This window comes from Lampris incognitus, chromosome 14, assembly GCF_029633865.1.
Source record: "Lampris incognitus isolate fLamInc1 chromosome 14, fLamInc1.hap2, whole genome shotgun sequence".
NCBI classification, from domain to species: Eukaryota; Metazoa; Chordata; class Actinopteri; order Lampriformes; family Lampridae; genus Lampris; species Lampris incognitus.
Window position 1 is genome coordinate 28,608,303 of NC_079224.1, and position 12,565 is coordinate 28,620,867.

Sequence of the window (12,565 nt, forward strand, 5' to 3'; positions counted from 1 at the left end):
ATTGTCTGGTGATGATTGCTTAATATACAAACATCCATACTTTTCGTAGGTTTTTTTTTAGGTCCAGACGACCTTTTGGTCAATGTGTTCTGCCTCTTTTACTTCCACACGTACTGTTAACCTGCATGCAACCAATGCATGTTCCTTTTGAAAATGGCCGTCTGCTCAAATGCGATTGGTCGATACTTTGACTACAATGGAAACAGAAACCAGAAATGCTTCTGATACCAAAATCTTGTCCCTTGCCTACAAATTGTGTATGAGTGTGTGTTTGAATATATATATATATATATATATGTATATATGTGTATGTCACACTTAAATGTTTCAGATCATCAAACAAATTTAAATATTAGACAAAGATAACACAAGTAAACACAAAATGCAGTTTTTTAATGAAGGTTTTTATTATTAAGGGAAAAGAAAAATCCAAACCTACATGGCCCTGTGTGAAGAAGTGATTGCCCCCTAAACCTAATAACTGGTTGGGCCACCCTTAGCAGCAACAACTGCAATCAAGCGTTTGCGATAACTGGCAATGCGTCTTTTACAGCGCTGTGGAGGAATTTTGGCCCACTCATCTTTGCAGAATTGTTGTAATTCAGCCATATTGGAGGGTTTTCGAGCATGAACCGCCTTTTTAAGGTCATGCCACAACATCTCAATTGGATTCAGGTCAGGACTTTGACTAGGCCACTCCAAAGTCTTCATTTTGTTTTTCTTAAGCCATTCAGAGGTGGACTTGCTGGTGTGTTTTGGATCATTGTCCTGCTGCAGAACCCAAGTGCGCTTCAGCTTGAGGTCACAAACAGCAGAATTCATGGTTCCATTTACCACAGCAAGTCTTCCAGGTCCTGAAGCAGCAAAACAGCCCCAGGCCATCACACTACCACCACCATATTTTACTGTTGGTATGATGTTCCTTTTCTGAAATGTTGTGTTACTTTTACGCCAGATGTAATGGGACACACACCTTCCAAAAAGTTCAACTTTTGTCTCGTCAGTCCACAGAGTATTTTCCCAAAAGTCTTGGGGATCATCAAGGTTCACCACTGTTCCATGTTTTCGCCATTTGTGGATAAAGGCTCTCACTGTGGTTTGCTGGAGTCCCAAAGCTTTAGAAATGGCTTTATAACCTTTTCCAGACTGATAGATTTCAATTACTTTGTTTCTGATTTGTTCCTGAATTTCTTTGGATCGCAGCATGATATCTAGCTTTTGAGGATCTTTTGGTCTACTTCACTTTGTCAGGCAGGTCCTATTTAAGTGATTTCTTGATTGAGAAGAGGTGTGGCAGTCATCAGGCCTGGGTATGGCTAGAGAAATTGAACTCAGCTTTCCAAAGATGTGATAAACCACACTTAATTTATGTTTTAACGGGGGGGGGGCAAACATGCAAAAAAATAAGAAATCAGGAAGGGGGCAAACACTTTTTCACACTACTGTATATATATGTATGTGTATATATATGTATATATATGTATACAGATAGATGTCGGAAAAACTTTAATACATAGCAGAACAAGCCTGTTTCGTGCATCTTGACTCATCAGCTGCCAAGGTGGCTAAACAACAAAGAAAAAAATACAACCAATAAATACCACGCTGCACCGCGCCACGCCCCTAGTTATGGCGCACAGCAACCAATGGGAGGATAGAAAACATTTGAAAAATAACTTCAGAGACATTACAACCAATGGTCTGGCGGCCTGTCCAGGGTGTCTCCCTTTCTGCTGCTCATTGACTGCTGGCATAGGCTCCAGCATCCCCGCGACCCTGAGAGCAGGATAAGCGGTTCGGATAATGGATGGATGGATGGATGGATGTTTTAGTATTAAGAGTGTTCTGTTGCCTTGTAAAATTTCTGTTCTGCTTACTGGGTTTTAATAGAGGTAGCTGGGTAAGTCTTTCTTTATGATATGTAAATTATTGTTTTGCTTCTTTGACGGATTTCTTGAGAGGAGTTCTGTACAAAATAAATTTATCATTTGATAGCTGCAGGTTGTATGTGACTACTTGCTCACAAAATAAAGTTTGTGCTTTGCAAGACTGAGTAATAAAGTGCTTAAGTGTACTTTTCTAATGAACATGTCTGTTAATCAAGCAATTTGATTTCCTGCCATATCTGCAGAGTGTACATTACAATTACATTATGATCACCTCCTCTCGCCATTAAAGAATGGCCAGGTGAATCTAAATTTGCTATGAACCCTTATCTATATACCCTTACATATGTTTGGGGTGGAGGCGTAGATGGATAGGAACAGCCCCCATTATTAAGCAGAAGAATTTTCAAGCCATAAACTGTTTGAGACACAGCTCCTCAAAAGAAGGCAAACTCAGAATGAGAAGGTTGACTTTGTTATTACCACATATGGTACAGTTCTTCAAAGGAGGTTTCTCTAGAAATATGGAATATGTTAGGCAAGCAACTTCACTGCACCACATGTTTCACGACTGCTCTATTGTTCTCTCACTTTGCTTTCCTCAGCCACCATTCCCAGTAAGAAAGCCACACAGTCTCTTTTCATCAACCCATTCTCTTTGTATCCGATGATTGCATGACTTCAGTGGGGTTACAGTGAGTCCTCTGTCTTTATCCAGCAGAGGGGCGGCACCACAGTGAAAGCCCACCACCGCCAATGGAGATGATGTGAAGTTGAAATGACAGTACAACAATCATAATTCAGCCAAATTTCTCCCCAAACATTAAAAAAAACATTTTTTCTATAATGTTCGGCATTAACTTGTCTCATTATAATAACCTCCCCACCCCTCAAAAAAAAAAATAGAATAATGTAATGCTGCAACCTGCGCTGGAACTGTAATTGGATTCACAACGGGGACCAAAGTTGAACCACAACTTCAATTCCCCTCAAGCAGCACTGCTGCATCACATTACTGAGGAAATTACACCCGGATCTTAAGCTGCTTTGCTGTATAATATCTTTCAAGATGGAATTAGCATTTCCATTAGCAAAGTATCACTCAGATTTTTTTTTTTTTTTGCATTTTGATTTTATTTTAATTTCCTTACCATACATCTGCAGTGAGAGCAGCTTGCCATTGTTTTCATCATCACATTCTTTTCCTGTTTGGTGACTGCATTATTTCAGCAGCAATGCCTCTCACTACTTTTTTTTTGTCTCCTGTCCATCTGTCTCAATATTTATAGCGAGGAAGATGTTCCTCAAGAGAAAGCTGAATGAGGACAGGAGTGGAGAGGAGAGTCAGGAGGAGGAAGAGAAGAAGGTGCCAGAGGCCAAGGAGTCATGTGAACAACAAAGCAAAAGACCCCGCGTGGAGAGCCCTGCCGGCAGCAAGACTGGTAAGGTTTTGCCTCCATTACTATGTCTGCTGGCAGGAAGTTGGGTGAAAGTGGGAAAAAAATGAATATGGTCATTTTTGGCACTTAAAACGTTTTGAAATGTGTGGGTGGGAAAAAAGTCAATTCAAGTAATACCTGACTTTTTCTCCTGATGATTTTTCTAGATACAGAATTTGTATCTAATTACTGTGTTAGTCTTGAATTGGGGAGAAAAAGTATTTACCATTCTTTTAACATCTCATTCCACTCTGTTGACTGTTTATGACAACAGCAGGTATTTTGCCCTGAGATTAAATGTTCACAGACTGCTGAAATGCTCCACCCACTCACATTTTCAAAAAGGCAAAGAAAGGGGTGATGAGCAAGAGGAAAGTGAGGGTGTGGTAGCTGTTTTAAGGCTTCTCAAATCACTTAATACAATCAATAAACCAAATCAACCAACGCTAAATGAAGCTTCAGAACACAACATATATATAAATTATCATAAGGATCACCAAATTAAGAGTCATGGAAGAAGTTGAATGATGAAAGAAAATTTGATTCATGCTTTTCCACAACTGGTTACAGCAAGTTCAAGTTCAAACAGAGTGGGATGGCAGGCTGTGCTTTAGCTAAATCAGCGATTTAAACCAAGGGTCTTTCCTCTCTACCAAGTGTCAACCCCCAGGGATAGAAGTTGAAGCCCATGCCCAAGTGCCTTAAGTTGCAGTTCCAACCAGGCCACTAGGTGGGCCCTGTAATGTGACTCACCTAAATCATGATTGGTGTAGCAAGTTGGTTTTTAGAAGTCACACAATTAGCTAAATGGAGATTATATGTGTAGTCAAGGTTTTTCAGGTGATTGTAGTGTAAATACACCTGTATCTGGAAGGTCCAATTACTGGTGAGTCAGTATCCTAGCAAAAACTACTAAATGAAGACAAAAGAACACCAGGTAACTCGGCGGAAATGCTATTGAAAAGCAGAAGTTGGGATGGATACAAGAAAATTTTCAAGTCACGGACTATCCCTAAGAGTACAGTTGAGTCAATTATTTTTAATTTTTTAAAAAGTTATTTCTGATTTTTCCCTTTTTCTCCAAATTTAGTGGCCAATCGATCCCTATTTTAGTTCAAACTCCCACCCTCGTGCTGCATGGGTTCGCCAACTGCATCTCTCCAGCCGGCAGTCTCGAAGGAGACGCCTTGTCACTCCAAGCCGAGCCACTGCTTTTTCCGACACACACAGAGATGCGTTCATGTGACGAACACAAGCCGACTCCGTCCCCCTCCCGAAGACAGCGTTGCCAATTATTGCTGCTTTGTCGAGTCCGGCCATAGTCGGATCTGACAAGACCGGGGGGGTGCGAACCCCGGTCCCCAGTGGGCAACTGCATCGACACAAAGCCGATGCTTAGACTGCTACACCACCGCGGACGTCAGTTGAGTCAATTATTAAGAAATGGAAAGAATATGGCACAGCCATAAATCTGCCTAGAGCAGGGCGTCCTCAAAAACTGAGTGACCATGCAAGAAGGGGACTAGTGAGGGAGGCCACCAACAGACATATGACTCCCCTGAAGGAGTTACAAGCTTCAGTGGCTGAGGTGGGAGAGACTGTGCACACAACAACTGTTTCCCAGGTTCTTAAACAGTAGAGCTTTATGAGAGTAGCAAAGAGAAAGCCACTGTTGGTGGGCTAGAGTTTGCTCAAAAGCGTTTGGTAGACTGAAGTTAGCTGGAAGAAGGTTCTCTGGTTTGATGGCCAAAACTGAGCTTTTTTTGTGTAAACCAAACACTGCACATCATCAATGGTGGTGGCAGCATCACACTGTGGGGATGCTTCTCTGCAGCAGGCCCTGTAAGGCTTGTGAAGGTAGAGGGTTAAATGAATGCAGCAAAATACAGGGAAATACTGGAGGAAAACCTGATGCAGTCTACAAGAGAACTGCAACTTGGGAAAAGATTTGTTTTCCAGTAAGGCAATGAACTCAAGCATACAGCCAAAGCTCACATGAATGGTTTCAAAACAACAGTGTTAATGTCCTTGAGTGGCCGAGTCAGAGTGCTCAGTCCAATTGAGAATTTCTGGCTGGACTTGAAAAAGGCTGTTCACTTACTATCACCATGCAACCTGACAAAGCTTGGACAGTTTAGCAAAGAAGAATGGGGAAAAATTGCAGTGTCCACACAGACTTAAGGCTGTAATTGCTGGCAAAGGTTAATCTACTAAATATTGACGTAAAGGGGGTGAATACTTAATCACTCAATTATTTTGTGTTTAATAATTGTAATAAATTTAGACTAATTTGTAGAAATGTGTTTTCACTTTGACATGAAAATCTTTTTGTGTTGATCAGTGTCAAAAAGCCAAATGAAATTTCACTTTGATTCAATGTTATAAAACATAAAAACTTCCAAGGGGGTGGATACTTGTTTATAGGCACTGTAAGAGGGAGAGAAAATTCCCAACTTTCCCCTTCAAATACAAAGTCAATGACTTTTTCTACAAGCTGTTAGGGTCTCGATCGCTAATTTCTAGTCAGGCACACTGTGAGGGTGGTTATTTTGAAAGTTTGCCTTCCATCAAGAAGATATTAAGGATAAAAAAAAAAATGGACTTGAGACAAAATTTCACCAGGGAGTCTGTGAAAAATGACAGGTTAGCCTTCTTAGACTGAAATTGCAATTGATGATGGGGGACATTTGATTATTGGATGTTTACCGTAAACCAACACATACTGATCTGTACTTAAGTTTGACTCTCATCATCCACTGGAACAATAACAAGGAGTCATCAGGATGCTGTACCACCAAGCTGATATCGTCCCCAGTGACACAGCAGCCAGGGAAGGGGAGAAATCCCACATTAAACAGGCCTTGGTTAAGTGTGGTTATCCTAACTGGACGTTTGTCAAAGCCATGAAAATGCCCAAGCGGTGCACCAGCCGATCGAAGAGAGGAGAAGGACAACAGCTGCCTAAGTGTAATCCAGTGGTGATCCCGTATGTGGTGGGAGTGTCAGAAAAGTTGAGACATGTATTTTCCAAACATCACGTCTCATTTGCTTTCAAATCCCAAAACATGCTGTGCCAAAAGTAGGTCCACCCCAAGGATCGGGTCGCTTGGCACAAACAGCAATATCGTGTAAGTTGTTGAGTACCAGGAGGATTGCAGTGACTTGTATATTGGGGAAGCAAAACAGACGCTGACCAAGAGAATGGTACATCACAGGAGAGCTAACGCATCAGGCCAGGACTCCACAGTCTACACCCATCTATAGTTCAGTGGCCACTTTTTCAAGGACAAGGATGTGCACATCCTTGATAGGGAGGAACACTGGTTTGAACAGGGAGTCAAAGAGGCCATCTACACTACCGTTCAAAAGTTTGGGATCACCCAAACAATTTTGTGTTTTCCATGAAAAGTCACACTTATTCACCACCATATGTTGTGAAATGAATAGAAAATAGAGTCAAGACATTGACAAGGTTAGAAATAATGATTTGTATTTGAAATAAGATTTTTTTTACATCAAACTTTGCTTTCGTCAAAGAATCCTCCATTTGCAGCAATTACAGCATTGCAGACCTTTGGCATTCTAGCTGTTAATTTGTTGAGGTAATCTGGAGAAATTGCACCCCACGCTTCCAGAAGCAGCTCCCACAAGTTGGATTGGTTGGATGGGCATTTCTTTGAGCAGATTGAGTTTCTGGAGCATCACATTTATGGGGTCAATTAAACGCTCAAAATGGCCAGAAAAAGAGAACTTTCATCTGAAACTCGACAGTCTATTCTTGTTCTTAGAAATGAAGGCTATTCCATGCGAGAAATTGCTAAGAAATTGAAGATTTCCTACACCGGTGTGTACTACTCCCTTCAGAGGACAGCACAAACAGGCTCTAACCAGAGTAGAAAAAGAAGTGGGAGGCCGCGTTGCACAACTGAGCAAGAAGATAAGTACATTAGAGTCTCTAGTTTGAGAAACAGACGCCTCACAGGTCCCCAACTGGCATCTTCATTAAATAGTACCTGTTAGAGCCTGTTTGTGCTGTCCTCTGAAGGGAGTAGTACACACCGGTGTAGGAAATCTTCAATTTCTTAGCAATTTCTCGCATGGAATAGCCTTCATTTCTAAGAACAAGAATAGACTGTCGAGTTTCAGATGAAAGTTCTCTTTTTCTGGCCATTTTGAGCGTTTAATTGACCCCACAAATGTGATGCTCCAGAAACTCAATCTGCTCAAAGAAGTGCCCATCCAACCAATCCAACTTGTGGGAGCTGCCTCTGGAAGCGTGGGGTGCAATTTCTCCAGATTACCTCAACAAATTAACAGCTAGAATGCCAAAGGTCTGCAATGCTGTAATTGCTGCAAATGGAGGATTCTTTGACGAAAGCAAAGTTTGATGTAAAAAAAATCTTATTTCAAATACAAATCATTATTTCTAACCTTGTCAATGTCTTGACTCTATTTTCTATTCATTTCACAACATATGGTGGTGAATAAGTATGACTTTTCATGGAAAACACGAAATTGTTTGGGTGATCCCAAACTTTTGAACGGTAGTGTATTTTGAGAGGGAACGACCATCCCTGAACTGAGGGGGTGCTTAAGAGTACATCTGTCGCCATCTTACAATCTTGTGATTGCAAACATTCCCAAATCCTCTTTGAATAGTACACATGGCCATTGATACTCTAGTTAATGGGTCACGCCCGTATTTGCATATGAAACTGGTTGTTGGTTTCAGTCATTATGCAGCTGTTGTTATAAGGGGTGGGGATACCTGCAATCAGTTTAGACTGAAGAGGTCACTTAGATGGGTGATGAAATGAATCTGTCAATGAATGTTGTATCCAGATGAACTGATTCAACCTTCTTTGATTAAAAAAATGGCATGTTGAGGTATGTCTGCCTTGATTAACAGGTCTATCAACCTGTCTGCCACCAAAGGCTCACCCCAGCTCCATCCTGTTTACAAAATTTGTATTTGTGGCTCCGGCAACCGACAAGATGACAGAGGCATAAAGCCAAACTTAAGACTTCAAAATTCCCTTTCAGCAAACACTGGGTGATGTATGAGGCACTACGTTCATCATTTTTATACAGTCTATACTTTCTACTCAGGTCGTGTTTTATTAATCCGATGTGTTGGACTAGACCTGTATCGGGAGTGTGGAGTCATCAGTGCGTTTGCCGTCATGACACTGGTAAATCCAGAGGGTTAATTGTAATGTGCATTTTACCCTGGAAGAAACCCATTATAGATTTTCTCTCTAAAAGCAGTCGCGTGAGGCGATCTTGGTTTTGTAGATTTTATCACCAGGGCAAAAAGTTTTACAACACTTGGAAAATAATGACATGTTTTCAGTTCAAAAAATGTAATAAAAGGTTTACTACTTAATATTGCTTATAATTTTCAGAACAGGGGAAATGCACAAAAAATAGGAAAAAGTTTAGAACAGATTTTTTTCTGACCTGATACACAGCACTACACTGTATGTAGTTGTGATATTGACTGTCATGAAGAACATTTTTCTTACTTGCATAGTGACACTGAAGTTATAGTCTACACAATTTGTCTACGTTGCCATGACTGGTACACGTGTGTGATACCAACATCAAAACGTAGGGTTAATGAATATAACCAACGTTCCCTGAAGGAGGGGAACGAGGTACAGTACATATTGTATGAGATATAACGCCCTCTTGAGTCTGGCTGAAGATAAGACACCTCTATTCATGCCTGACAGGCAAATGATGCGTGGTGACGCAGGGTGGCCTGGTCCCACCACCTAGGCTATATAGCATCGTCACCAGCAGCATCCCTCAGTTCTGTCACACTGCTCTTCACTGAGCTCTCCTGGCAAAGCGAGGCAAATGGGTGTTGTACCTTGTTCCTCTCCTTCAGGGAACAGTGGTTATATTCATAACCCTACGTTCCCTCTCAGTCAGTTCACTTTGTACAACACACATTGTATGGGACGTATATTCATGCGCCGCAGAACGGGAACGAACTATCCCTCTAGGTTCAAAGTAAAGTAGACCCAGCAGCAAGCACAGAGTGAGCCACTGAAGTGGCCACTACATCTAAACGATAAAACTGCACAAAAGTGTGAAAGACAAGCCCTTAAACAAGGCCCCAGGTAAACTCAAGCCCTTGCTGCTGTAAGCCAGAGAAATGACCTCAACTATCCAATGAGAAAGATGCTGCTTTGACAGAGCATTACCCTTAACTGGATTAGCAAAGCAGACAAACAGCTGATCACATTTACGAACAGGCTGAGTAAGGTTAACATACGTACATGTGTAAAGCCCTCACAGGACACAACATATGTAACTTTCTGTGCTCCTCTGAGGCGAAAGGAGGAGGGGACCGCGGACGTAACTCAAAAGCCGTTGAACTGTAGGACATAGGCATGACTAGGAATATATACTGTATTTGGGCGTAGCATCACCATAGTATAGCCTGGTGCAAAAACCAGGCATGCTGGATGTATTGACAAAGCATGAAGTTCCCCTACCCATTAAGCCGGTGCCAATGCTAAAAGGAGGGCTGTCTTATATGAGAGAAACTTTGTCAACTAACTCCAAGTGTTCAAAAGGTGGCTCACACAGAGCATCAAGAACTAAGTTAAGATCCCAGGAAGGAATGTTGGGCCATACAACTGATTTCAACTGCCATACACCTTGCATAAACCGTATAGCCAGAGGGTGCGCCCCCAGTAACATTCAGCCAAAACCCACATGACAAGCCGATATTGCATTACATTACATTACAGTCATTTAGCCGACGCTTTTATCCAAAGCGACTTACAATAAGTGCATTTAACGTAGGAAATCAATTGCAGCTAAATAGACCTTAAATGATAGAAAAGGAAATGGCCCTGCTGCAACAGGTCCTGAAGGAATGTCAGAACATCCACCATAGAATACTGAAATGGAATCAAACCCCATCCTTGGCACCACTACTCAAATGCACGCCACTTATAAGCATACAGACCCCTGGTAGGTGAAGCCCTTGCACTCTGTTTGGTAGCTACCATACTGGAAGGTAGGCCCCTGGCCATCATGTTTAATCTATCAATGCAGATGCCACAGCTGTGGGTGGTGATGCACTATCTCTCCCCTTGCCTGAGATAGCAGATCCTTGCAAGTTGGGAGACACTAAGGCTCCCCCACCATGAGGCTGACTATCACCGCATACCACACTTTGGCTGGCCAACAGGGAGCTTCCACAATCATGGATAAGCCCCCCTGGTGGATCCTCTCCAGAGTGGGCAAAATCATCTCCACTGGTGGGAATGCATACAGTAGAGTCTGAGACTATGGATGAGCCGGAGCATCTATTCCCAGTGGTGCACTGGGGTCTGTCAGAGTGAAGAAGAGAAGGCAATGTGTGTTTTCTCTGGAGGCAAAGAGATCTATGTCGGCCCTGCCAAACCAATGCCATATCTGCGCCATCAACCTTTGGTGAAGTCTCCGTTCTCTGACCAGATGTCTTCCTCCGGAGAGGAGGTCTGCGCCTCAATTGAGGTGACCAGGAATGTATGCTGCTCTGATGGACAACGCTGTACACTGCTCCATACCTGCACAGTGAGACAATTGAAGGAGGGAGCGAGAGCAAGTGCCCCCTTGTCTGTTTATGTATGACACCACTGTCATGTTGTCTGTTTTGTTCAGAACACGGTGACCCACTGTTATCCTCTTTCAATATGGTATTCTGTAAATTGTGCACACACAACATCCATTGCACATCTTTCTGTCTTGGGAGAGAGGTCACTCCTCTGTTGCTCTCCCTGAAGTTTCTCCCTATTTTTTCTCCCTGTTAAAGGTTTTATTTTAGGAAGTTGTTCCTTATCCGATGCGAGGGTCTAGGGACAGGACGTTGTATTGCTGTAAAGCCCACTGAGGCAAATTTGTAATTTGCGATAATAAGCTATACAAATAAAACTGACTTGACTTGACCGACCAGAGCAAATTGAAAGAGCTATAGAGCTAGAAACACAGCTAGAAGCTCCAAGTAATTTATGTGGAGTTTGCTTTTCACAGGCAACCACTCTCCTCTCACCGTTACTGTTCTGCAAATGACCCCCCCCCCCCAGCCCTTTAACAAGGCATCCATGGTCACCACTTTGCAGTATAGGACTCAGCCTATAGAGACCCCATATAACAGTAGGCACAGTTCTTACCAAGGTAACAAAGCCGCCACAGACTGCCTGGTTACCGCTATCTATCTGTGGAGATGACGCACTGGGTATAGGTGAAGAGATAATATCCACCAATGCAACGCACACATTAACAACCGGCCCAGCAGAACTACCACTATCATAGATGCCATCATTCCCAGCAGCTGCAGGTATTTGTGAAGGTGCAGTGTGTGCCCCAATTGAAACTCCCTGGAAAATCAGACATAAAGAAGCTCTCTGGTTTATTTGTCTGTTTATTTCCGATACAGACTGGATATGAATATCTTTCACAGCACACGTGAGATTTACCTTTATTGAAACAATGTCTCCATGAGATATCTTTCATCACACCCCCACTAAGAACATGAACATTGTGTGAAATGCCCATAGTGGGGGTTTGAAACACAAAATCCCGCTCTTTAGAGAACACAGCGCTGGCTGGGCGAACAAAGTGTGCTCGGGAGACATTATTGTCGGGGGAACATGACCGATTTGGGCTTGACACCTGAACAGAAAGATGGTGCAGCGTCTTGAATAGCACAAGATGGGGGGCAGTGGCGTGTCCGATCCCTAATTGCCTCCCTTTTCTCTCTTCCATAGCTAGGAGGAAGCCAGTTTCTTCCTCCTCGCCACAGTGTCCTTCATGAGTTTAGGAGGAGGTCCTTTGCTTCAGGCAGAGTTGCGTGGGGCAAACATCGCCGGCTGCTTTTTAAAAAAATTTTTTTTTAATTATTTCTGATTTCTCTCAATTTAGTGGCCAATCGATCCCTATTTTAATTCAAACACCCACCCACTCGTACTGCATGCGTTCGCCATCTGCATCTCTCTGGCCGGCAGTCTCGAAGGAGACGCCTCCCCACTTTCGTGACAAAGCGAATCCAGGCCGAACCAATGCTTTTTCCGACACACACAGAGACGCATTCATGTGATGAACACAAGCCGACTCTGCCCCCCTCCCGAAGACAGTGTTGCCAGTTATCGCTGCTTCATCGAGTCCGTCCATAGTCGGATCTGACGAGACCGAGGCGCGAACCCCAGTCCCCAGTGGGCAACTGCATCGACACAAAGC

At 42.8% G+C, this 12,565-nt stretch overlaps 1 protein-coding gene across 1 annotated transcript in view; it reads left to right on the top strand.

The window, feature by feature from the left end:
• The window catches only part of lig1 (ligase I, DNA, ATP-dependent), a 61,034-nt gene that overhangs the window by 8,925 nt on the left and 39,544 nt on the right, over positions 1-12,565 (top strand). The window contains exon 5 of the mRNA XM_056293232.1: positions 3,176-3,328. Coding sequence (XP_056149207.1) covers positions 3,176-3,328 — 153 coding nt within the window. The remainder of the gene's footprint in view (positions 1-3,175; positions 3,329-12,565) is intronic.